This window comes from Eleutherodactylus coqui, chromosome 6 (genome assembly GCF_035609145.1).
Source record: "Eleutherodactylus coqui strain aEleCoq1 chromosome 6, aEleCoq1.hap1, whole genome shotgun sequence".
In the NCBI taxonomy this organism is placed as follows: domain Eukaryota; kingdom Metazoa; phylum Chordata; class Amphibia; order Anura; family Eleutherodactylidae; genus Eleutherodactylus; species Eleutherodactylus coqui.
Window position 1 is genome coordinate 160,202,490 of NC_089842.1, and position 27,231 is coordinate 160,229,720.

Below are 27,231 nucleotides of genomic sequence, written 5' to 3' on the forward strand. Positions count from 1 at the left end.
GGCGTATGATATACCCACTTGTGCTTGGGGAGTGGAGAGAAACAGAATAGAAGCAGAATAGCAGGCACACACCCTTTGGGCAGCATTGAGATACTGAGCAGAAGTCAGAAAACAGCACAAGCCATGGACAGGTAAGGTATAATTGCAGCTGCAAATTATAACATCATCCCCATCACATGGTTTGGAGGATGGTTATGGGGTATGGCTAAAACATGTTAAAAGTGTGGTGCCAGACAAAGTTTAGAAAAGAGTGCATTCAAACTTTGCAGTAACTGCCTCGGTATTTCAGCATCCATCCTCCCACCCAAATCTTCACCAATCTAATTCATGAATGGTCTAGTATTCTTTTTTACTCCCTTTTATTTTTTGCAACTGTTTTTTTTTTTATCTATGTCCTTTAATATCCCTTGGCAACTTTTGATAAGCATTACATATTTTTGTAATAAAGCCTGAAACTTTAAAAAGTCTACTCCTTATTGCTCTATAATACAGATGACAAACATAAAAACCGCGGGCTGCATTTGGCCTGCCACCTCATTTTAAGTGGCCTGCTGGCTATGCATAATATAGGGGTTATTCAAGCAGCACTTGGCGGGATACACTGGGGTCAGAGCGGAAGCCACTACTCCGACATCTGTATAATAGCCAGCACTTGTAGTGGCTGGCACAGCTCTCATTGAAATCAATGGGAGCTACACCAGCTATTACAAGTGCAGCTCCCATTTATTTCAATGGGAGCTGCGCTTGCAATTACAAGTGCTGGCCACTATGTAGGGATGGAGTCAGCAGCTTCTACTCCGACCCTGATGTATCCCATTGGGCGCTGCCTCTACTCTGCCAGCAGCTGCAGTCCGGTGGTGCAGTGCAGAGTCTGTGACTGCTGATGCCTGCGCCAAGGTGAGAGGTCAGTAGTCACTGACTCAGCAGCTGCTGCCCTCGATCCAGAGCTGAAGGCAGGGTGATCCTGCAAGCTTGTGGGAATGCAGCCCGGCCAAAGGCCAATAGTGGGGTAGCTATTGATTTCTGGCTGGACAGCGTCCCTGGGACTACTGGAGGGGGGGGGACACTATTGCCACTGGGGCCACTATAGGGAACACTGTTACTACTGGGGCCACTAGGGGGCCACTTTTACTACTGGGACCACTGTGGAGGGTCATTATTACTAATGGTACCATTATGGAGGTCACCATTATTACTGCGGCCACTATGGGGGGTTAAAATTAAGGTTTGTTCACATAGGTATAAGTGTATTTTGGTCATAAAATTGCGCTGTCTATTTGCGCAGCTACAAATAGCTTTGTGGCTGCTCTGGCAATTTTTTTTATGTGTGCAAATACATTGTGTATTTGCACATGCAAAAAAGACCTCAGACAGGCTTATTGGAATAGTACATTGTATTACGTATTACGCACATATAATATGCGGTACATCACATAGATTTACGTATATCCCACTCACACTAGCATTTTTGCATTGCGTATAATACATGCATAAAAAACACAGCATGTTGTATGTATTTTATCATGTATTATGCACGTACAGCACTATTATTCTCTATGGGTGCATATAAAACACTGTACATATGGAATACATTGCATATGTGCAGCGTTTGATATGCAACGCCGCCAACAGACAGAGCCAGGAATTAGAAAAAAAAATAAACTAGTCGCACTGCACATGGCAGCGTGCATAAGATATGCTGTCATGCGCACTGCACAATCGCTGCCCTACACAGTGACAGACAGCTCACCGCTGGCTCACATAGCAGTAAAACGCAATATGCACAGCGTTTTATGCATATGGCCATGTGAAGGAGCCCTTAGGCTGATGTCACCCTCGGTGAAAATGATTTGACACCCAGATCTATAAGAACCTTTAGTCCCTGATAGAGTGTTAACTTTGTCTACTAGAGTGCGCTGAGTGCCTGTGTACCCGGGTATGTTACCATCGTTCATATGAGTTAATAGACATACCTAAACTTTGGATTGAGTATCTGACCTAAGATTGGTGGGTTCACGACACTACCACACTATTATTTCATCTTCATTAACACAATTCTGCTAATCTATCTATCTATATTTCTCTATCCATCTATCTATCTATCTCATATCTATCTATCTATCTCATATCTATCTATCTATCTATCTATCTATCTATCTATCTATCTATCTATCTCATATCTATCTATGATCTTCCTTCCTTTCACCTATCTATCTGATATCTATCCATCCATCCAGTATAACTATGAAGGGAGGGACAGGCTGTGACAGTGTATCATCCCAGTATAAGCTCCCTGGCTGTTAGCGGTAATGAAGTGCTAGCTCTCTCCCCTAGAGCCGGCTCCCCGCACACGTCCTGCACTGGCTGGACCTGTCCAAGGTGCTGAAGCTGCTCTCGGCGACAGCCCGGTCTGCAGACACTTCTCACCAATCATTAACCCTTCCTCCTCCGAGCAGCCTGTTCTGCACAGTCCAATTACACTGCAGCAGCAGCAGCGGCAGCGGCACAGGGAGAGGAGGGGGTCCCCATTTCATTCACAAAGCCCAGTTCCCACGCTCCGGTAGCATGTAAGGGTGGGGGTCGGCTGCTGCCCAGTCTATAAGGGGTAGGTGAGGAGCCGCAGATCTCCCCACATGTCCCCCCTGCCCGCTCTCTGCCTTGCTCCTCGTCTTCTGTGCTCCCCATACTGATGAGCTGTGCTGGGAGAGGGTTGAGAGAGGGAGGGGAGAGGAGAGGGGGTGTAGAGAGTAGGGGGTGGGGGACACGCAGCTTTGACGTCGCCTGGCTGCGGCTACCAAGCTCCAGCTCCTCTCTCCACGTAGATCCCAACGTGACCACACACAGCTCTCTCCTTCCTGCTCTGGCTGCACACACACATACACACACACTGACACACACACACACTGACACCCATACACACACAGCAGACAGTGGATGGAGGTGCAGGAGCTCCTGAGCAGCACACCCTGGGCAGCTCCTTCCTTGCAGTCCCTGGATTCCTCCACAAAATGACAAGAATATTAATATATGCTGCAATCCCTCCCTGCCAGGTTTAGCTTCATTTGCATTTCCTGCAGCTGGGGTTGGTCCTGTGCTCTTGGTTCATTCATTCCTATGGGGTCTTCTTCTTCTGCTTGCTGGCTGGACATGTATGCGCCTTCATGTCATTGGCTTGGATCTGATGAGTGATCTCTCTTTGCTGCACCCGGCTATTTCCTTTCCCCTGTCTCGCTCCGATTGCCAGTCTGGATCTTGGATTTTTTTTTTGCATTTGCAATGGCAACTAATGGAATGGGGGTAGGAGAATCTAGAGGGCTTTGGTTGGACTGCAATCGGTCTGCTCTCTTAATTGTCCTCCGGGGACCACTGCGAGTTACTTTTTAACCCCCAACACCACTAGAGCTTGTTTGGATTGACCAAGAAGCATTTTCACATCCTGATTGCATGGGATTTTCCCCCAAGAAGACACATTTTTGTAATATACTAAGAGCAATACTGTCATTGTTTCCTTCTATACCTGCTGCTGGGTCCAACTGTGGGATGACCAGTGGCCACCTGTGAGTTGGAATCTAAACTGAGACCAGAGGGTAGTTTGTCGGTCATTGGCCTCTGGAAGGTCTTGTTGTATCTCTGGGCTGGATATGTCCATGTTAACGTGAAGATGGATTTAAGTTTCATCGTCTTGTGGCTATTGACAGTTCTCATTGAAGGCGTCTGTAGTCAAGGCGTTTATGGTGAGTCTTGACATAAAATTCCTGAACATTGTGTTCTCCAACTGTGTTTGTGACCTTGTATTTTCATATAGTTCTTCAAGGCTAAGATTACTGTAGCTTGACCACTTGGCATCTAGGATACGTTAAGGTGCCACCTCAGTAGGTTTCATATAACCCCCTTGAGAAGGAGATATTGGTAGGACTATGGTACTTATAATTAAGAACTTGGGTGATGAGCACCAACTGTGTTCCATGGTGACTCTAAAGCACTCAACCTATGTAATAATCTTCACAGAATTCTAATTACAGAAGGTGGAATTGTTCTTACCAAGTCTAGCTACACAACAGACCTGGCATGCACCCTGTATCCACCACATGTCTGGAAGCTATAGACGCTACATTTTTGGCCTTAGAATGCATGTCTTAGCATATGTTCTCAAGATCATACTGAACAAGTCTAACTATAGAGATACCATTAGTCTAACCACAGCAAAGCCTCAATTCAATAACTAGCACTCTAAACTGCATGTTATTTCCTTCCCATTACCTGTGTTGCCTCAGTTGTTGCAGACATTATAGTGTGAGCTTGCAAATCTGCTCCAATCATCCAATTTTCCATTGACAAAACAGTTGAACACTGTAGAGGTAGAAAAAAATGTGTGTTTTTTTGTCATCTAAAATGTTATCTAAATGCCAGATTGTGATTGCAAGAACTAAAGAGAGCGGAGCAGACATAGAGTGGTGCTAATCATTCATTACTGCATCATGTCACTCATTGACAACCTCAGTTCTTGGGCTCTTATGTGGACACCCACAGACCATTAGGGGCACTGCAAAGTAATGACAGCCAAAGTTGTAGACTTGAAGGTGTCATCCAAGGGATTGAAGTCATGGTGGAGTCTCTATTATAAGTAGAAGGTCAAGAATGTAACACTGCAGGTTCTGATGTGCCATGCAGGACTAGATGGAGTTGCCATGTGTACTCTAGATATTAGTAATCTACTGGTGAGTGTTCTGTAATCAACTGTGATTGAATTATTTACTTTCTTATATTATAAATACACTAATGGATAACAGATGGTGTTTGCAAAAACACATCTAATCCCAGTATACGGTAGTAGTTGCCAATACTCCTTTCCAGTGAGATATGATGAAAACCCCCCTTCAGGAGATGAAAATACCCATTTAATTGTATTTAGTGTTGAGATGATCATAATCAGTCCATGCAACTAGCAGCAATGTATGAAGGAGCCAGTAGGCGGGGGTAACATGGTGCCTAGAGGGGGGTTATTCGATTGGGGGCGTGCCGGAGTCCCAACAGACCCTTCACTGTTCTCACACAGCAGCATCTCTGTCCTCTGCAGGAAATCCAATATGTTTGGTTGTTCTTTTTAAATTTTATTCTAAATACTCCTTGGCAGCAAATGCACTCTATGCATGGATGGACGATGGGCCATAGTTGCCTTGGTGTGCAAACTGCAAGCTTCACAGCCCATGAGATGATTATTTTAAGATATCTCCCAGCAAAATGAAATACATCTTGTTCGGGATGATGAGATTTCATGCTAGGGTAATTGGGTAGTGGAGAGTATTCATGTGTTTCCTAAATGCAGATCAATGAACAGTAAATGGGAAATCAGACACTGAAAGCTAGGCAGATAAACTGTGTATATTGTGTAGAGTCTGTGTATTAGGAATGCCCAGTAAACCCGGACTGTTTCTGAGTCATTTCACATAGAAACTAGGTCAGCAAAAAGTCAATGCCAGATGGTGACAGAATTTTCCAAGCCATCCACATGCCACAGCTTAGTCACTATACATAGACTTCACATACATGTCCCCTAAGTAGTCCACACACCTAGTGAATGTCTTCTCTGCACACATACACCTCACATATAATCCCCACACTCACTACATGCACTTACCATGTATCTTATATGCTATACAAGTGAGGTCCTGCCTCTATATACCATATACAGGATAAATGACACCTATGTACAAAGGATACATGTAGAGAACAACACACCTGTATGACAGTCTACACTGATAAGTGGATTGATGGCTAATATGCACACATCCAAAGCTTCCTTGCAATTGTAATCTTCGCTGTAGACTTGTACATAGTCTTACAGGTAGATGTCTTCCAGCTGCTATGTGAAGACATGTATAGATAAAAATAGACTATAGACAGGTGATCCAGACAACGTTCAGGTACATACTTACAGTATTTTATATCTTAATGATTTCCATACAATAAGATGGTAGGGGATGGGGAATACGTGTATGCCATTTAGTCTGATATGGAAAGATGCACAATGTATATCATTATATATATGCTTTAATATATCAATATATGTTAGAAGTGTGCACGTTATTGCATGCATTGAAGAGAGTAGAGGAAAAGGTACTGTGACTGCATGCATCTATTAACTTATATGTGAAATAACTGCAATAGGTTCATATACCTGAAATTTAAATAGGGGTTGGTCTACAGGTAATACCAATGATCACCACCTACAGAACTAAATAACGAACAGCGGAAATTCTCACTATATGTCCCCATGGATCGCAAATATCCCTACCAATAGAACTAGTGAAAGTAATTTAAGTAGATAGAGGAACTGCTAGGCTTTTCTTGCCCAGGGCAAAGATTTAGTTTGCTACCCTTGTTCTAAATTTTAATACCATGACCAAGTCAGGGTGTTTAGTTGGTACCACTCTTGGCACCCAGAGCAAATATGCCACTGCCAGTTGAGGCAAAAGTTCTCAGCTGCTTGTTTTTACCTTTTTGCCTGCTTGACAAAGGCCGAAACAAGCATCGCTTTGCATTCTAAAAGGGCAAGATAAATAAAGACTGCATTGTATTTTTGGATACCCCTGATGCCTTGGACTTTTTTCTATGTATTACTGCCCCCACCCTCCATCTTTAAACCCAGAAACTAGAACTAAAATCTAAAACAATATACCTAAACCTCCAGGCTAAAATTCTACTGTAATTTTCCTGTCTTGGTTGTATGGCACATATGCTCAAGCAGAGCTCTATACTACGGCGAGTGTCAACACTAGGCTCCGCAAGATATGATTATGTCATCACTGTCTTTGGTATCCCCTTCCAAGCCATGATCAAAATATATTTGGCCTGTGCTTAGCAAACGGTTCCCATGCAGAGAAATGTGGGCGATCTAAAGAATTTCCTAACGAAAAAGTAAAATCGAACTCTTGAGTGAATGAAGGGTTCTTATACAATATTACCAATGCCCATTAGAGCCATTCTCCACATTGCTTACAAATGTCACCAACAATAAGCTGATCACAGAATCAATGGGATATCAATGAGCTACACATATACTTCACAGATATTTGGTGGTCTCAAAATAGTAGACCCTCTTTCTAGTCAGTCACCACTTTGACTAGTTGATGGACATCCCAAATGAAGGATTCTTCTCTATTAGAATTCCCTAACATACTATTTGAAAATGAGTCTTCTAAACCAGAAGATACCTATAGCATGAGAACTGATCACCATTGATCATTTCCAACAGATCTGAATAAAATAAGACAGGCGCTTCATATATATACTAGTCCCCATTCATGAGTGTTATCACTGCTGTTCACCACTGATCACCAACACAACTATAGAGTTGCTCCCTACAGGATGCTCCCATTGATCATGGATATCACCCCCAATCTCCACCAACAGAGAAAAAGAAAAGGATAGAGTTGCTTCTTTTAACCAATATTAGCATATTGTCATTCGCAACTTTCACAAGAAATTACGTTTTTTTTTTAAAAATCCACTTAGGTCTATCCACAATGACGCCTTACGCATATTTCTAGGATAGATAAGCTCACTTGAGCACATTGCAGTATGTTAGAAATAGAAAGACGACCAGTGGGAGTAATAGGCCATGACAAAACATCTGGGTGATGGATCCAGGAAGATGTTTATACTGTTTTCAACCTGAAGAAAGATCAGTAATTGTCAATCTGATAGCTGTTTAATGACTTGTAGAATATTCTTCATATTTCATAATTCACCTGAATCTCATTTGTCAGCAGACGGAGGGAGCCGTGTTTGTAAACAGCAGATTATGCACATTGCTTACATTTACCTCTCCATTCCGACTGTACACATTATTGCCTGAGCTTTAAATATTTCCCATATTCTCTATGTCGGGGGTTACTAACACTGCATGGTGTAATGTAACATTACTGTAGAATAGAATGTCTTAAAGGGAACCTCTCATCACTTTTCTATCGGCTATACGGGTAAAACAATTAAGCATTGTACTTTACAAAACATATTTTGGTAAACATTTTGATCAACTCATATCTTTGAACAGATGGTGTAAACTTTTTTCGCTCCGCATTTTAATTCATGGCAAGCTATCCAGTTGGCAGACTGGACTGTTTCTGGTGGGCTGTCTGGACCATCTCTCATGGCCAGTCTCCTAACACCGTCCCTCTCTGGCACTGTGTCGGGGATGATGTAGGAGACTGAGCATGTGCTAGGATGTCCCAGCCCAGTGCATGCGCAGTTCATCTGGCTCTTTTGTAGGCAGATTCGTTAGATTGAACTGTGCATGCACTGCTAATCCCCCACTTCTTGATCTATGAACAGCACCCCTGATGTCTCCTATGTTATCATGTCACAGTCCCGGAAAGGAGCAGCATTAGGGGATGTAGTCTGGCTAGGAGAGACAATCCAAATAGCCCACCAGAGATGGTCTGGCCTGCCCACTGGACCACTCACTGTGAATTTACATGTGGCACAGGTAAAATTTATACCATCCTTTTCAAGGTATGAGTTACCGTAATAAAAAAGTTTATCAAAATACTTAAAAGTACAATACTTCATTGTTTTACTGGTACATCCAGTTTTATGATAGCTTTAACTGTTCATCTTACAGTCTTCCAAGACTGGATTGGTTTGTTTCATATCAGTATGGATTGGTTGCAATTTGCATTTCATCCCTTCAGTGCTTCTTACTTCCTTTCATATGTTAGGTCCACGCTAAATCTCATTTTTTTTCTCAAAAGTACCCCATAACCTAAAGCTGACAAAACATTTTCTATCTCAGGATACTCTAATGAATTTTTTTTCATAATTTACAAATTACAGCTAAAAGTAATTTACCATCTTTTAGTCACTGTTAGCTACTCACACCTAAATTTTACAGTACTTTAAAATAGAAGAAAAGGCCTACTTTTTTTTACTGTCACTCCTGGATTTGCTTCTTCTTGCACAGCAGTTGAATTTGTGGCCTGATATTGGACAAATATGACTTTAGTTCAAACAGCGATGTGCGGGCCAGATTGCCCCCTTTCCACTACCCCAAGAGCAATGTGCATGTCTCACTACCCCTCTCCCACTCCTCCAACAGCAATGTGAGCACCTCCCCCCCCCCCTCCCAACTACAGTATGCAAAGTTACATCTCAGAGCTTTGCGGGTGGTACTTGTTACTAGCGCCTTCTGTAAATTGCACTGTGATTGGACTTCAGCCAGGTGCCTTCTGCACACTTGGCTGGTATTGGAGACAGACAGTTAGGGTCAATATATCTGCTTCTCCAGTCGCCAGTCAGTATACAGGAGGGAGATGGGAAAATGTGTACAACTGATTTCTTCCAAACTTGAGTGTTGCGACACCACCCTGGTTGGGAATCACTGACCCAAAGTTTTATTTTTCTGAACTCGTTTTAGAGATATCTGTGGTCCCCTATTCTTGCATCCTGTGTCACTATGAAAAGATATCATCATTCACCACCTACAATAGATAGCTGTATAGTAAATACATGTTCCTGTGCCATCCAGAAAATGGATAACTTATTAAATACTAAAGGGAAGTTGAATAAAAGGAAGGAACCCAAGTGGGATACCACTCCAGTACAGGTTTACAGGTAATACCTTTTTAGTATTGGACAGTATGATAGCTGATGGAAATAGTCTCCAACTTGTGGCTCTCCAGTTGCCTATGAACCAGAGTTGTGAGATACTACACTGTACCTAGCAGCTAACTTAAAAAGACATTTGGGAGGAGCTTTATATAGAGAGACCTTCAGTCAACTATTCTCAGCCAAACTGTGCTGCTGTGAACATTCTCGCAATGCTGATTGGCTGAGAACCATGAACTGACTCCTCCCATATGTCATTTTTAATTATGTGCTCAGCCCAAGCTTTTGTTGTGAGACCTGTATAGAGGGGACCTCCTAGAATTCATTGGTTTAACCCTGAGTGTCCATGTCTCCAGACAACATATGTTTGTGAATACACAACCATCTAAAACACCTTGTTTTACGTTCCTATCCTGACAGGTGTATGGAAGGAGCAACCTGCCAGTAAAAAATGAGAGGCTTATTTTATAATGAAATATCTGCTTGTTAAAAAGAAGAATTCGGTAAGCAAAGCAGTGTGAACCTCAGGCGGTATGATGTACATTTTATTTGATCGATATAATAGTGTAAGCAGGTGCATTTGTATTCTACATTTACTGTTTCCCTCTGTTGGTTTAGTCCTGACAGACTTTATGGTACATCATATGAAATAATTTGTGTGATTGTCCTTGTAAAAGCTATGGAATGAAACGGTAGTGTTCTTCTATAAATATCTGATAATATCAACTTGAAGATGGCAGATGCTCAAAAAATGAATCAGTTGAATAAGGGAGAATTGATGAGACTTGTTGTATTCTGTGTTTAGATAGATAGACAGACAGAATGATTTATCGACCAATCAAGCCGGGACAAATATCAGTCAAGTTTGGAATTATAGTCATCCACACATCATTGGACTAAGTTTCCTTGGGATTACCTTCCCTATATGCAAACTTGTGTGCCTACAGCATATATCATTGCAGTGCAGTATTTTGTACAAGTTATTTTACAAGTTATACAAGTCAAGAACTTCTCCTGCCCTGGCTGACCCTCACTACGCAGGCAAACAGGATCTCATTATAAACCCTTTTTGGGACCCACCAATTGTTTGTATATTTTAAACACCAGCTGAACTGATGAAGGGGTTGTCTCCGAAATGCGTTTTCATATGCTGATCACATATTTTATTAAATAGAAGGATAAGTTTTCCACACCTCTGGTCACTTCCTACATGCTTTAACCTGGAGTGTTGCGACTTTTCCACTGCCAGCTTTTAGTCCTATTCTCTTACTCAACCAATTGACCAAGGTGGAGCTTTAGGTGATGGTTACTTGCTGAACCCTAATATTTGTGTTGGGTGAAGTCAGGCCCCACAGCCTGTGGGCCTTCTTCCCAATTGTGGGAATACTATGCTTATTCCATCCATTATGTTTTGTAGTATATATATGTGGAAATTCAGCCCCTGAGCTCTGATTTTAATAGGCGTTCCTTAGTTTGAGTACATACAGTACATCCATAGTTGAAGTGACCCTCCAGCTTTGGGACAAAATCTTGTCCTGGAACCAAAGGATCTAGTTACACTAGCTACTATTAATCTTCTGTGCCAATACTCCTTTGATTTGCTTGTTCTCTGGCCTATTTTCAACCATCAAGGGTGGCCGATGCAGTCTTCAGACTACCTAATCTCCACAGTGTACTAGTAGTATTAGACTACCAATGCCCTATACCTGCTCTCTAATTGACCTATACTGCTTACATGATCGGTGCCAGACAATAAAGAGAGCAGTAAATAGTGTGTATTAGGCTGAAAACAAGATCACAAACTGATGGGTTGAAGGGACATCAGCAGAGAAGAACTACAGCACAGGCAGAAGTATGTCCCAAAATCAGACACTTGCTTTGAGGAATATGTATAGATATCGCTATCTACGTAATCATTGACCATAGACAAGCTCTAAATAAAGCAGGGCAGCAGTCCTTGCAGCAACAATCCCCAAGATCAGAGCTAGTTGACCACATGACTATGCACAGAGTAAGCATGTCCTTGTTGCCTCCAATAAATTGTATTTATAAAGTCCTGGAGAATCCCTTTAAGAGACATACAGTAATGCTTCTTGATTTATAATGAACTCCCTGTCATACCTTGTTTAGCTGAACACTGTGATACGGTATGTTCAGCCTGACACTATTTTCTTCCCAGCTATTTCTACTGAGGATTTTACATAAAATCCAAACTATATATCTGCCATTGTGACTTCTTCTCCTTGGGGTGCATTCATATGGGCGACAGAGAGTCACGTCTGACATTCTTGGCCACGACTCACATCGCACAGCACACAGACACCCCATTGCATGAAAAAAGAACATGCTGCCATTCTTCTATCTCCAAGCATTGCTGCAAGAGAAGACTCACCCATGTAAATACACCCTTTACAAATAATGGCTTATATTTTCATGCGAGTTTGGTGCATCTTGCAACACACAAAACTTGCATATTTTCTTTCTTGTACGAATGCCCACTTGAACGGACATCGTGTTCTGGAAAGTACAAGCCCAATTCAAAAAGTGTAGGAACCCTGTGTAAAATATAAGTCAATGTAAAGAAAAAAAGAATGTAATCATTTACAAATCTCATATGACCCTAGTCTGTTCATCATAAAACACATATCAGAAGTGGAAAGGGAGACATTTTTCCATTTAATTTTAAAAAATGAACTTGTTTAGAAATTGATGGCAGCAACACATCTCACAAAAGTTGGGCAAGGCCATGTCTATCCTTGTATAGCATATCCCCTCTACTTTATAAAACAGTCTGTAAACGTCTGGGAAGTGAGGAGACCAAAGGCTGGAGTTTTGGGAGAGGAATGTTGTCCCATTCTTGTCTGATGTAGGACTCTAGCTGCTCAACAGCGAGTGCTCGGTCTTCTTCAGATTCCAATGTCCAGGAGCAGCACCGATGGTGTATGGTAATAACAAACTCACCACTTCTTCTTAATCATGAGTAACTTTTATTTTCCTTCCATGGTCATGATATACAGCAACAGCTGTTTCAACCTGCCGCATGGGTCTTTTTCAAGCTGAAAGACCCATGCTGTGGGTCGAAACAGCTGTTGCTGTATATTATGACCATGGAAGGAAAATAAAAGTTACTCATGATTAAGAAGAAGTGGTGAGTTTGTAATTACCATACACCATCGGTGCTGCTCCTGGACATTAGAGTCTGAGGCTTTAGTGTGGGATTGGAGCGTGCATCTAAATTCCACTCTATCCATTATTGGCTGACAACTTTGTTTATTTGCTCGGTCTTCTTCGATGGAGTTTGCAGTTCATAATACACCAAATGTGTTCTATTAGTAAAAGTTCTGGACTGCAGGCGGCCAATTCAGCACCCGGACTCTTCTTCTGTGAAGCCATGCTGTTGTGATGGATGCAGTATGTAGTTTAGCCTTATCTGGCTGAAATATCCAAGGTCTTCCCTGAAAGAGACGTTGTCTGGATGGGAGCATATGTTGTTCTAAAACCTCTATATACTGCTCAGCATTGATAGTGGCTTTCAAGATGTGTAAGCTGCCCATCCCATAGGCACTAATGCAACCCCATACCATCAGAGATACAGGCTTTTGAGTTGTGTGCTAATAACAAGCTGGATGGTCCCTCTCCTCTTGAGTCCGCAGGACACGCCATTCATGGTTTTGAAAAAGGATTTCAAATTTTGATTCATCTGACCACAGAACAGTTTTCCATTTTGCTTTATTCCATTTTAACTGAGCTTTGGCCCACAGAAGACACAGAAGTTTCTAGATTACATTGATATATGGCGTCTTCTTTGCAAGATACAGCGAATACTTGCATTTGTGGATTGCACGGTGAACTGTGTTCACAGACAATGATTTCTGGAAGTATTCCTGAGCCCATGCAGTGATCTGCATTACAGAATCATGCCTGTTAGTAATGCAGTACCGCCTGAGGGCCCGTAGATCTCGAGCATCCAATATTGACCGCCGGCCTTGTCCCTTGTGTGCGTGAATTTCTCCTGATTCTCTGTACCTTTTGATGATATTATGTACTGTAGATGGAGGGATATTCAAAGTCTTCACAATTTTACGTTATATTTTATTATCCAACAATTGTATATGAAGTCAACATAATAAGCAGTACCACTTACTAAATCTGTAATATTTTTCTGAAATTGTTCGACAATGTTCAGATGCAGTTTTTCACCGATTGCTGATCCTTTGACCGTCTTTGCTTCTGAGAGGCTCTGCCTCTCTAACATGCTGTCTTCATAGTCATTTGACTTTGTAGAAAACTGACCCTCCAGCTGTTTTGCATTAGTACCATTTACTTTCCCAGCCTTTTGTTACCCCTGTCCCAACTTTCGTGAGATGTGTCGCTGCCATCAATTTCCAATTTTTTTTTTTTTCAAATGAAAACTGTCTCCCTTTCACCTTCTGATATGTGTTCTATGTTCTGTTGTGAATGAAATATGCTTAAATGAGATTTCGAAATCATGGTATTCTTTACATTTCTTTACATTTTACACAGCGCCCCAACTTTTTTGGAATTCAGGCTGTTTTACTTTAGACATATGACAGACCTGAATTTATCATTTAATACAGATGGACATATATGCATATATTGTAAATCGTTTCAACCCTGCATAAAGATGGCAAAGTAGGTTTACCTGCAGCCCCAGGTAAAACCACAAAAAAATCCATATAATTATATCACAATGAGTCACGTGAAATATAATCTAACTAATTTACATGTGACAAATGGCTTTTTTTTCCACATCTCAAAAACTCAGAAATTCAACTCTGGTATACTTAGCTCTTGTACATCTGACAAACTTAGCCCTGTTACATCTCTACATCTGTCTTTGTCCATGAGGTGAGGTCATTTGCTTGTACGAAAGGCAGAAAAAGCAATTAATAAGCCTTCCCAATCAATGACCATTTCCACAAAGCCTTCAGCAGAAACAGCGATGTATTCACTCAGATAGAGGTCTATTATTAAAGGGAATCTGTCAGCTTGAACACACTGTCCAAACTGCAGGCAGCATGTTATAGAGCCGGAGGAGCCGAGCAGACTGATATATAGTTTTATGGGGAAAGATTCAGCATAAGGGTATATTCACAAGGGCATTTTTTTCAACCCTGAAAAATCAAATTTCCGTGCAATTTTCACACGATTTTTATGTCTGTCCATGATTTTGCTCTACAATTTTCATCTGTTTTGCATCCAATTTTTACACATGGAAAATTAAACGCATGATCGATTCTGTACACTTTTCTTCTAAGGTCGCCATGGTTGCATGCCATAAAAACAGATTGCAGTTGCTTCAAACGACCTCAATCCATTTTTAAAACACTCTCCGAAATCCTAACATCAATGCTCACATCCTAGCCAGGAGTTTTGGGCAATGGCACTGCAGCTTCTGATTGGCTGCAGTGGTCACCTGACTTCTACTGAACATATGTACCTGGAGTTGGTGCCACTCAGCTTTTTCCTGGGGTGGGGACTGAGCGAAGAGAGATGAGTACTTTTTGTTTTTATTTTATGCCATACCCAGCTGTTAAAAATTATTTTATAGTGTAAAACACCTTAATGGTCCAGTGGGCGGCCCTATCAATGATTGACAGCCTTCGCTGTATGTACAGTCATACACAGCTGTCAATCACTGATAGCTCCGCCCATTGGACTGTTCAGCTCAGAATGTCCAGGGATATAAATGAATAAAATACAAGTTCTACTGAATCTTTCCCCATAAAACTATATACAATCTGCTCAGCTCCTCCTGCTCTGTAACATGAAGCCTGCATAATGGATGCATTTTTCTAGCTGACAGATTCCCTTTTTTTATGAAAGTGAAATGGATAAAAAGCTGGTATCATAATATACTGTACGTGAAGTAGTAAAGTTTGTCGTTTCACATCATCATGATTTGTTTTTTTTGGGGGGGGGGGGGTGTCCAGCATTATTGGTAGACCATGGGGCACCGGTGGAGGTGATAGACGAAAGATACAATGAATGTGGCTATTGCTAGCAATAGGAAAACTCGAGCACTGTGCTAGCATGACTGCTGCTGCAGTCCTATGTAAAACCCCAGGTAACATTAAGATATCAAAGTCAGTGCTACTGCAACTAAGAAGTTCAGTTCTAGTGAATCTGTACTAATATAAGCCGAAGAATTGTCCCATCATTTAAGAGGTTCTGCGGGAGCCAGACAATTTTCTGTCTATGTCTTTGAGTTATCCTGTAGTCATTATAATTGTCCCAGCCACTATGGATTACACGCCTGTCTTCGTAAATCCTTTCTCTTTGCAGAGATATTGCAATATAGCCTTTTCAGCGGAGGGATGAGGGCACATGACAAGAGGACATCCCTGGAGATTACAGTAAAGGAGCTTTCACCTTTACCAGAGAAAGAAGTTCTTCACAATAAGGGCAGCGAAGGCCTAGAAATCATTACCGAGGGTGGCGGGAACTATAGGATCTTTAAGAAGAGGTTAGACACCCTTTCAGAAAAATAGGACACCGGGGTGATGCCAATTAATATAAGGAAAGTTGATTCAGGGAGGAAACCAACTGTCATCTTGGGGTCATGAGGAAATGTTTTCTCTCTCGGTTACTGAGAAAATGAATGTCTTCTTTCAGACGTACTTGGTTTTAAATGCATTTCATTCTGGTAGAACTTGCCAAATGCAGCTCTTTTATTTCAATGTCACCATCTTCCACTAAGGGTGTAAAACTTCCTTCCATTTCTCAAGTTATTACAATTATTTCTTGACCTTACCCGTGAACTATACAGTAGAATTTTTTTTCTGTACTAAACTTTCTGCTCTGCAAACTATTGTAAGGCCAGTTAGTCTGAGAAAATGTAGTCTCATTCAAGGTAATTTTGTATGACATTAGAAAAACATAGCTGCTTTCTTGTAGAAATATCACCACTCTTGCCCATGGGCTAACTGTGGTAGCATGTGGTTGAATGCTGTCATACCAGACACAGCCTATGGACAAGAGTTGCGCTGTTTCTGGAAGAAGGCAGACATGCTTTATAATCTCATGCAACCCCTAGAGTTCCAGAATATATGTTTCAGCCAATGAATATATCACATTATATAGCTTTGGATAGTATAGATCAATTGCTTTATTGTGCAGAATACCATGTTTCTCCAAAAATAAGACCCTGTCTTATATTATTTTTTGCCCCAAAAGAGACACTTTGTCTTATTCGGGAGATCCTATTATACTTACCTAGCAGGCTCGGTGTAGATCCCTTCCACTGCTCTCCACAGCCCCAAAGTGCTTCAAGCAGTCCTTAGCGAATCAATGCAATGGCATTGATTGGCTGAGCAGTGGTGGAAGAATCAATCAACAGCCATTGCGTTGTAAAGCGGGATTTGTGAATTGGCTGAGTTGCTGTCAATCACAGCCATCGCATTGGTTCATCCAGCCCTGCATTGATTGACTGAGCAGCGATCGAAGAACCAATTACAGCCATCGCTTCCTGGAGGTGGGATTTATGAATCCTTTAACCAGGAAGTGATGTTGTATGAGCAGCTGAGGAATGCAGGATATGGGTTGAAGATCTAGAAAGTACGGGAGGGACTGAGCCTGCTAGGTAATATATATTTTTTTGCAGTGCAACTAGGCTTATTTTCGGGATAGGGCTTATATTTCAAGCCTCCCCGAAAATTAGGCTAGGGCTTAATTTTGGGGTAATTCTTATTTTTGGGGAAACAGGGTAAATAGTACAATATTTTAAGAGTTTAGACTTTAGAGACCAATTGGAAATTTTTATTTTTTAATGTAATTATTTAATTAATATATTTTAACTTTTTAAATACATTTTACAGATTTTAGTAAACCCTATTCTTAGTATTTTTTTAAGTCCCACTAGGGTACTTGAACTTGCAATCACATAATTGCTTATACTAAAATACGATTGCAGTATATGTAAAGGTTTAGGAGATCTCTTGCACCCGGACTAGAATATAACAATTGTATCTACGGCCTCTGATGCACTTCCTGTGTTTGTGAGTTGCACCCGAGCTGCTCAGGTAAAACTCACATCAGACAGCAGACAATGGTCTGCGTGAATAAATGTTCATGTGCATAGTCTCTTAGGCTATAATGGAGCAGTATGTTGCCCATGGATTAACACAGACAGCACACAGTCCCAAATATGCAAGTGTGCAAGAGGCTAAATTTCAGAGTTGATTCCACCCTGGCTATATCTCCTGAGGAAGGCGGAGACATATTATTACCCCCAAAATGTGTTGAATAGCATTTTTTGTACAAATAACTTTGTGTGGTCGTATCATCTGGCTACCTCTGAATTATGTTCCTGGGGTATTTGCCACTATCTCCATTGTTACTGATCTGTCTATATTGGTCATGTTTCCTAGGACCATAGAGAGTTGAGAGCCATACTTATCAGTATAGTCTTTCCCCTTCTGATGTATTTACTATTAGTTCTATTGATTAATGTTTGATTAAATCCCCATCCTGATCGCCAGTTCAATCTTGTTTTCTCTTATTGTGATATATGGCACTGTTGCCTAATAGACACACCTACATGGCAATCCTGGGAGCCTTCAGTAGGCCCTGGACTGCCATTAAATTCCATTGGCACCCTGAGATCAGCTTGCAAAGGGTGATAGTGTGACAGAGGGCCCACTTCCCCAATTACTGTTAAGATGTTGCAGTCAGCATTGACACCTAAGTAGTTAAACAGCCACAATCAGAGCTGGCAGCTGTTGAAATCAGCTTTTATCCACTGGTATGGGATGGGCTTGGCTTCTGAGTCCCCATGCGCACATGTGTTCAAATGATGTATATATACATTACTAGTAATTATTAGGAAATTATAGCACCAGTGTTTCTGGCAGCGCAATGCGGCACACAGCTCTGCTACATGCATGTGTCACAGACACACACAGCTCTGCTACATGCGCATGTCAAACACACAGCTCTGCTACATGCGAGTGTCACACACACACAACTCAACTACATGCGTGCATAGCCCACACGCACAGCTCTGATTCATGTGCATGTCACAGACACATACAGCTCTGCTACATGCATGTCACAGACACACACACAGCTCTGCTAAACGTGCGTCTCACACACACAGACACAGCTCTGCTATATTACATGTGCATGTCACAGACGCACACAGCTCTCCTAGATGCACATGCCCAACACACAGCTGTACTACATACATTTCGTCAGCCTTTGCTGGTTTAGGATCTGTGACCCTGGACTCCTCCCACACAGATGACTAATCACATGATGACATCATCACAGGTCCTGTCAGCAGATGGCTGCTGTCCGGCTCTGCATGTTTTATGCTTTAGGATCCGTGATGATGTCACCATCATGTTATCAAGGGGCGAAGCATGAGAAACACACACACACACACTTACGGACAAGTGGTCGTTAGCACTTTTATGCAGCTGTGAAGGAGTTAAAGAAAACCTGTCAGGTCTCCAGCTGAGGGCAGTATTTCCAGGCATAAAGCTATTTATAGGCAACTAGGACTAATAGAGAAAGCCTGTGAGTACTGTTCCACCCTATCCAGTCATAGTAATTGACAGCCAGTGAGTGGGTGCACAGATGGCAGGCTTTCTCTATGGGTCACAGCAGCATTAAAAGTATTTTTTACATGAAAATAGTAAATTAAATCATAAAAACCTATATATCCCCAAGCTCAGCTTTTCATCCGCCATCCTTTGTGACCCTTAGTAGACATAGGAGGCCTGTTTTAAAGGGGAAATTTACTTTGAAACACTTTTTAAAAGTTAAACCAAAAAGGATGAAGTGACTTAAAGGGCCCAAACGCAGTAAGCGCTTGTCAGAACTTTGAGTTTTGTGTCGGAGATGTCCATTGATAGGTAGCAAAGGGTTTGGGTGCTTTATAGAGCGCTGTATGGCCCTTTGGTTTGGGAATCAGTGGGGAGAATAAGGTCACTTTTACTTGTTAGTACTTTTTATTTGACCTAAAACGACATGAGATATTCACACAAGTCCTAAGAGTACTGTAGATAAAGAAAACCAAATCAAACAAATGAGTCAAAAATATTAGACTTAGTCATTTATTTATTGAGGAAAATGATCCAATATCACAAGTCTGTGAGTGGTAAAAGTATGCAAACATTCGCCTTCAGTATCTGGTGTGTCCTCGTTGTGCAGCAATAACTGCATCTAAACGTTTCTGGTAATTACTGATTAGTCCTGCACATCAGCTTAGAGAAAATTTAGCCCATGTCTACCATACTTACAAACAGAGGCATAACTTGAAGCTCCTGGGCCCCAATGCAAAAGCGCTTACAGGACCCCCAACTATAATACTTTATTCATAGTACTAGGCTCTCTATATGGAGAAGGGAAGCCTTATGGGCCTCCTATGGGTCCTGGGCCCAGGTGCAACCGCATCCCCTGCATCCCCTATAGTTAGGCCAGTGCTTACAAAACAGCTTCAGCTCTGTTATGTTGGTGGGTTTCCCCCCGTGATCTGCTCACCTCAGGTCCTTCCACAACATTTCTATAGGATTAAGGTCAGGACTTTGACTTGGCCATTCCTTTTACTTTATTCTTTTTAACCATTCTTCTTTAGAAAGACTTGTGTGCTTTGGATCGTTGTCTTGCTGCATGACCCACATTCTATTGAGATTCAGTGCATGGACAGATGTTCTGATATTTTACTTTAGTATTTGCTGGTATAATATAGAATTCATTGATCCATCAATGATGGCAAGCCGTTCTGGCCCAGCAAAACAGACCCAAACTATAATACTACTATCACTGTGTTTCACAGATGGTATTAGATTTTATGCTGGAATGCAGTGTTTTTCTTTCTCTAAACATAATGCTTCTCATTTAAGCCAAAAAGTTCTATTTTGGTCTCATGCGTCCTCAAAACATTGTTCCAATAGAATTCTGTTTTTTCCAGGTGATCTTTAGCAAAAGCATAGATGGGCAGCAATGTTTTTTAAGGGTAGTGGCTTTCTACTTGCAATTCTGCCATGCACACCATTGTTGTGCAGTGTCTTTCTGATGATGAACAACACCTAGTACTATTATATGTGTTGTTATATGCCATTGCCTATTATATGCCAGAATGATTTTTGTTGGCTGACCACTCCTGAGGAGGGTAATACGAGGGGGTGCTGATAAGTCTTTGGCTTTAGGGCACCCACCCACTGGCGTTTGCGATTTTCGTGTGTGAAAAACGCAGCGTTTTCGCTGCGTTTTTCCCGCGTTTTTCATGGCGTTTTTTGCCGCGTTTTCGCGGCTTTTCCATTAATTTCCATTGACTTTCATGGGTGCATTAGGAGAAAAATAAGGACACATATGCAACTGACAGTTCCTATGTTAAAAATCGCAACGCAACGCAAAAAAAAACGCCAGTGGACAGGAGTACATTCAATTCTAATTGCTCTTGAGAAAAAACGCAAAACGCAAAGAAAAAAAAATCGCCAGTGGGTGGGCGCCCTAACCCAGAAAGAAACGAGATAGGAAGATGAAACTTTACATTTATTCCACATACTCTCCACTGATATCAACACACTTCTTACATTGGTATTCCAAGTTCTGTAAGCCTTGCAAAAAGAAGGATTTCGGTTGTGTCTCAAACCAGTCATCCGTAGCAGGCATGGCATCAGAAGTAGTGTGAAATTTGGTACCCTTGAGGTGTTTCTTCAAGTTTGGAAACAGATGATAGTCAGAGGGAAATAGATCTGGTGAATGAGGTGGATGGTAAACCAGCTTGAAGCCTAGCTCCACCAGTTTTGCCGTGGTCGCTTGTGCAGAGTGAGTGGAGGCATTGTCTTGCAGGAACAAGATTCCTTTGAACAGCTTGCCGTGCCTTTTGGCCTTCAGAGCTGCCTTCAATTGGTCCAAAAGTTCAATGTAATACCTTGCATTGATGGTGGAACCATTTTGAAGGTAGTCCGCTAGCAGCACGCCCTCGTTATGCCAGAACACAGACGCCATCACCTTAGTGGCTGATTTTTGTACCCTGAACTTCTTTGGGCAAGGAGAACCACTGTGCCTCCACTCTTTTGACTGCTTCTTGGTTTCAAGGTCATCCATAGTGACTAGTCCATACAGGAAGTTCTTATCAGTCTGGAAACTCTGACAAATGGACCAGGAAGTTTTCACTTGCATGCTTTTCTGATCTGTTGTCAAACATTTGGGGACCCACTTTGCAGATAGCTTCTTCATGTTCAAATGTTCATGGATAATGACACAAACACGTTCACCAGAAATCCCCATGATGTCTGCTATTCCTTTAGCTGAAATTGGCCGATTCTCCAGTATGAGGTTGAGCACAGCATCGACGATCTCCAGAACAACAACCTCTCTCGGTTGTCCAGGACGTTCCTCAACATTGGTGCTGAAGTGGCCCGTTTAAAATTTGGCAACCCAGTTCTTAACTGTAGAATATGAAGGGCATTGATCCTCCAATGTCTGCGACATATCACCATGACTATCCTTCGCGGACATTCCTTGCAGAAACAAGAATTTTATCACTCCTCTGCTCTCATTTGCTGTGAATATCTCCTTAGACTCCGCCATTTTGTTTTCCCGCGTGCCTAGATTACTGTTGCCATAAGCTGCAAACACAAAATTTTGAAAACATGTATTAGACATAAAAGGCTTTCATGTGATGTAACATTCGTTACCATAGAAACAAAAAAAGAACACAAAGACTTATCAGCAGCCCCTCATAATGGTCTTTATTTCCACCAACTGTACACACTGTGTTTGACTGGATTGGTGGAGTCCAAACTCTTTAGAGATGGTTTTGTAAATTTTTTCACCCTGATGAGAATCAACAACTCTTCTTCTGAGGTCCTCAGAAATCCCCATTGTTTGTTCCATGATACACTTCCAATCGTGTTGTGAAGATCAGACTTTGACAGATCCCTGTTCTTTAACTATTTGCAACCCAAGCCAGTTTTAGCCTATGTGACCACCAAGCCCAATTTTTCAAATTGGACATGTTTCACTTTATGTGGTAATGACTTTGAAATGATATTACTTATTCATATACTTATTAGCATTTTTCAAGTTTTGACATTTTCTGTTTCTAATATTAATAGTTATACCAAACAAAATAGTTAATAAATAACATTTACCCTATGTCCACATTATATTGGCATCATTTTTAAACTTTCCTTTTTATAAGATGAGCTGCCTGACTTCCAAGATAGAGGGTGAGGGCATCGTAATGCTTTCTCAATGAGATGGCTCTAACTGGCTACCACAGTCATCACATGCTGGGAGACCATGCTGATTGGTCTCTAGGCAAAGCTCTATGATCTGAGCTGTCATTAGACTCTCACAGAGCTCCTGTGCAGGGATTCTCTACAAGGACCTTTGGAAATAGATAAGGACCAGCTGGACATTCATAGTCTATGGGCAAAGTGGTGAAATACAACAGGTCGCCCACTCATAGCCGACTATTTTCACTTGCAAATTATCTGCTAATCCTAAAGGTTCACATATTTTTGCCACTCACAGATGTGTTTGGTATTGAATAGTGTTCCTCAATAATTAAATGGTCAAGTCTAATATTTTTTACTCACTTGTTTGGTTTGGTTCTCCTTATCTACTTTTAGGACTTGTGTGAAACTTTGGTGTAGTTTTTGGTCAAATATAAGCAGAAATAGGAAAAATTCTGAAGGGCTCACAAACTTCGAAGCACCACTGTAAAAGCTCCTACACAGGTGACAGATGCAGAATAACAGCCATTAATGACCATTATAAAATTCATGGGGGTTGTCACTTATATATTTAATATACAGTAAATATTGACTGCAGGAAAAAGTTACTTTTAAAATTGCCCACTCTCTTATATTGATCTTTTTCCCACTGTTACTCTTCACTGTAGTTCTAGTACCGTGTTTCCCCAAAAATAAGACCCTGTCTTATATTAATTTTTGCCACAAAAGAGACACTAGGTCCACGTCCCTCCTGCTGCTCTGTGCATCGTTGTGGAGGCGGGAATTATGAATTGGCCAATTCATAAATCCCACCTCCATAACACGATGGCTGTGATTGATTCTCGAGCGCTGCTCAGCCAATCAATGCAGCACTTGATGAACCAATCACAGCCATCGTATTTGTTTATTAAGTGCTGCATTGATTGGCTAAGCAGCGCTCGAGAACCAATCAGAGCCATCGCTTCCTGGAGACGGGATTTCTGAATCTTCTCTGGAGAGCAGCAGGAGGGACATGGACTGAGCCTGCTAGGTAATGTATTGTTTTTTAATGTAATGCAGATATGGCTTATTTTCAGAGTAGGGCTTATATTTTAAGCCTCCTCAAAAATCCCAAAGATTATGGATAGGGCTTATTTTCGGGGTAGGTATTATTCTCGGGGAAACAGGGTATTTTGCTCATGTACCAAGAGGATGAAAATGGAACAGTTTTTTGGGGCTAGTCCAAATAAGACAGCTTTACAAATTCAAATTCCCAGCATGCCCTAGTGCCTGTCAGAGCATGCTAGGAGTTGCAGTTTTGCATCAACTGGAGAGCTACATGTCGTAAGTCCCTGTTTTAATCTATAGCTGCTTGCTGTTACTCACGAAATGTCAGCTTATCTAGATTACATTTTACTGGAGGATAATAGGTGACACCAAAAAAAAGATAATGACATGCACTTTGCTTTTGATTGTTCTGGAGAGAGCAAGATGAAGGTGAATGTATGCAGCTGCCAGTTATAAGTGACACTTGATATATGAATCAGGTGAGTGGTAGGTTATATAAGAAGTGGCCCAATAGATACTAGATAAAATTTTATTGTTCTTGTTATATCACTGTTGACTTTCCATGGGAAGATATTAATAAATATGAAATACTAGGCAAAACAATCTAGTTATTAATGCAGGTGTAATTGGATTCCCACCTCATTCCAAATTTTATCTGCCTTGAGTCCTTCAGTGAGGACATCTAAGAGGTTCTTCTGGCCACCAGATCATCATACCCTCAGGTTCTGCACACAAAAGTCCTAGACAGCATGACTAAGGGTACAAGCCAAACTGGAATCTTCTCCTAGTTGATTTTAGAAGAATGGAAGTAGACAGCTTCAATGGTATTGTAGCCTGCAATACCAATCCAGGCCACTGCAATAAGAACAGAGCTGTCTACTTCCTGCAAAAATGAGCTCAGTAAAAAAGTGCATTGACCCAGAGGACAGCTGATCGGCGGAGGTCTCAGGTGACAGACCCTAGTCTATCTACTATTGATGACCTATTCTGAGGATAGACCATCAATAGTTTGCAACTGAACAACGCCTATAAGTATCTTCAGAAGGAGAGTGACAAGTTGGCAAAGGGAGTTGGCGAACTGTAGTTTTTGAATACATAGACTATATTATAAAACTTTTATTAATTTTTTAATGATAGCAGGGAGAGAAAACACATCAATTCTGCGCTTGTTTTTTTTTTCAGTGTCAATCATGCAGCATAAATGACACAATACATTTTTTCTTCGGGTCGGTACGATTACAGTGATACTAAAATTCTTATTTTTTTTAGATTTTTCCACTTTTCCGCAATAAAAACCCTTTTTTAGCAATTATTTGTTTTTTCTAAATCGCTGCATCAAAGTCCTATAACTTTTTTATTTTTTAGTGTAAGGGCTTGTCTTTTTCGTAACAAGCTGTAGTTTTTATGGGAGCTATTTTGGGGTACATATGGCTTTTTTGATCACTTTTATTGCAATGTTTTGGGAGGCAAAATGAAAAAAATAAGCATTTTGCCTCAGGTTTTTTTACGCTTTTTGCCATGCAGGATAAAAAGCATGTTCAATTTGTTGTACGAGTCGTTTGGATACAACAATACCAAATATGTGGTTTTTGTTCTTTTTTATACTAATAGGGAAAAAAGCAAAAAAATGTTTTTTTGACATTCTTTTACACTATTTTTAACTTCTTTTCACACATTTCATATCCCTGTTGGGGATTTGTACCATCGCTTCTATGATCGCTATCATAAAGCATTGCAGTCCTGCAATGCCTTATCGCTTCTTATAGCGATAATAGGCAACGGCAAATCAGGACGCCTGTAGCTGGTGTCCTGTTGCCATGGCAACCCTTCGGGCTTTCCGTGATTATATCGCGAGAGTGCGATGACGACACAGAGGGAGCGCGCTCCCTCTATGAACCCTTTACATGCTGTCGGTGACAACCGGCTCCCACTGACGGATAGCGCAGGATCTCTTCTGTTCTTGCGCTATCCCCAGGGCATAACTGTACATCCTGTCGCGTTAAGTACCCCGCAGCCAGGATGTACAGTTATGCCCTGTGGCATTAAGGGGTTAAACTCTTTTGTTGAATTCGCCATCGCCACGTCCTCAGGCAGAGAGTTCCATAGTCTCACTGCTCTTACAGTAAAGAACCCCCTTCTATGTCGGTGTAGAAACCGTCTTTCCTCTAGATGTAGAGGGTGCCTCCTTGTTACTACATAAAGGCATTTACGGAGTCATAATTTAGAGGAAAGAGACCCATACAGACCTTAGTGTTGTGCAATCCCAGTGCATAGAATGTAATCAAGATTGTGCCCATTCCAGGTTGGCATCATCACCATTTAAATAGGTGGTAAGGACCAGCACAGGGAAGTGGTCTCCACAGGGGCTGAAATGGTAACAAAAGTGATTAAGTGTGGTGGCGTCAAGTAGCTCCAGAAAGGGTCCTAATTTGTATGTATGCTGTGGGATCTTCTATGTATGTCATGAGAATGAAGTATTTGTTCTGTTTTTCCATAGGTCAGTGTTCATGTCTTCCGAGAACATCCTCAGCAGATATATTCTCTTAGTCATCATCACTAATTTCTTTTTATTACTTATGCAAAGTCGTTTTTTCAAAACAGATTGTACAAATGATATTTAATTGATTTATGTTCTCACTAGTGATTTACTTGCTTGTAGTTTAGAATCATTCTGTCCTTGCTGTGATGGAAATCAGCTGTCCATGCACTACATTTGTGATGAGCCTGTGGTGTGCAACTATGTGTAAAGAGTAACGCTGCAGTATAGAGTATAATGGACAGAATATAACTCTACAGTAGCAACCAAATCATGAGAAAGCAAATAGTAGAACCACAAGACTTTGTTAAAATGTAGAATTTCCATAAAGGGGTTTCCCACTATAGGCACGTTGTTAGGATTTTACATGTAACGGCCTGTGCCATGTGGCCATGTTGCAGGTTATGAGATGGCACGACGATGACCGCTGGAGGTGGTACACCGGTTTACTGAATAACAAGCAAATAAACATGTTTATGCTCCATAAGATTGTTTGTATACTCAAACGTTACATAATAACTCATCTTACATTCTCTTAAGGTGACAGTGATCAATTATTGCATACTCTAATGGCGGCTCAATCCCTGCATCATATCAGTCCTCAACACCTTCTCCTACATAGTGACTACCCAAAAGGCCTTGCAAAGCTAATGGTCCCAAAGCAGAGATATAGCTAGTTATTCCAGTACCTGGGGCAAAGATACAGTTTGACGCCTCACCACCACCAATTAGTAAATTAATGTAATGCAACTTTTTCTTTTTTTTTTTTGTCCTACATTGAGGGGACATCTGAGGATAAGACCCCCCAGTGTGGCTTCAGGGCAGCCG

General features: G+C 41.3%; 1 protein-coding gene across 2 annotated transcripts in view; it reads left to right on the forward strand.

Moving 5' to 3' along the window:
- Positions 1–3,542: 3,542 nt before the first annotated feature.
- The window catches only part of MDGA2 (MAM domain containing glycosylphosphatidylinositol anchor 2), a 646,753-nt gene continuing 623,064 nt past the window's right edge, over positions 3,543–27,231 (forward strand). For both annotated transcript variants that reach the window (XM_066608091.1, XM_066608092.1), the window contains exon 1: positions 3,543–3,734. In XM_066608091.1, coding sequence (XP_066464188.1) covers positions 3,662–3,734 — 73 coding nt within the window. In that variant the 5' untranslated portion in view covers positions 3,543–3,661. The remainder of the gene's footprint in view (positions 3,735–27,231) is intronic.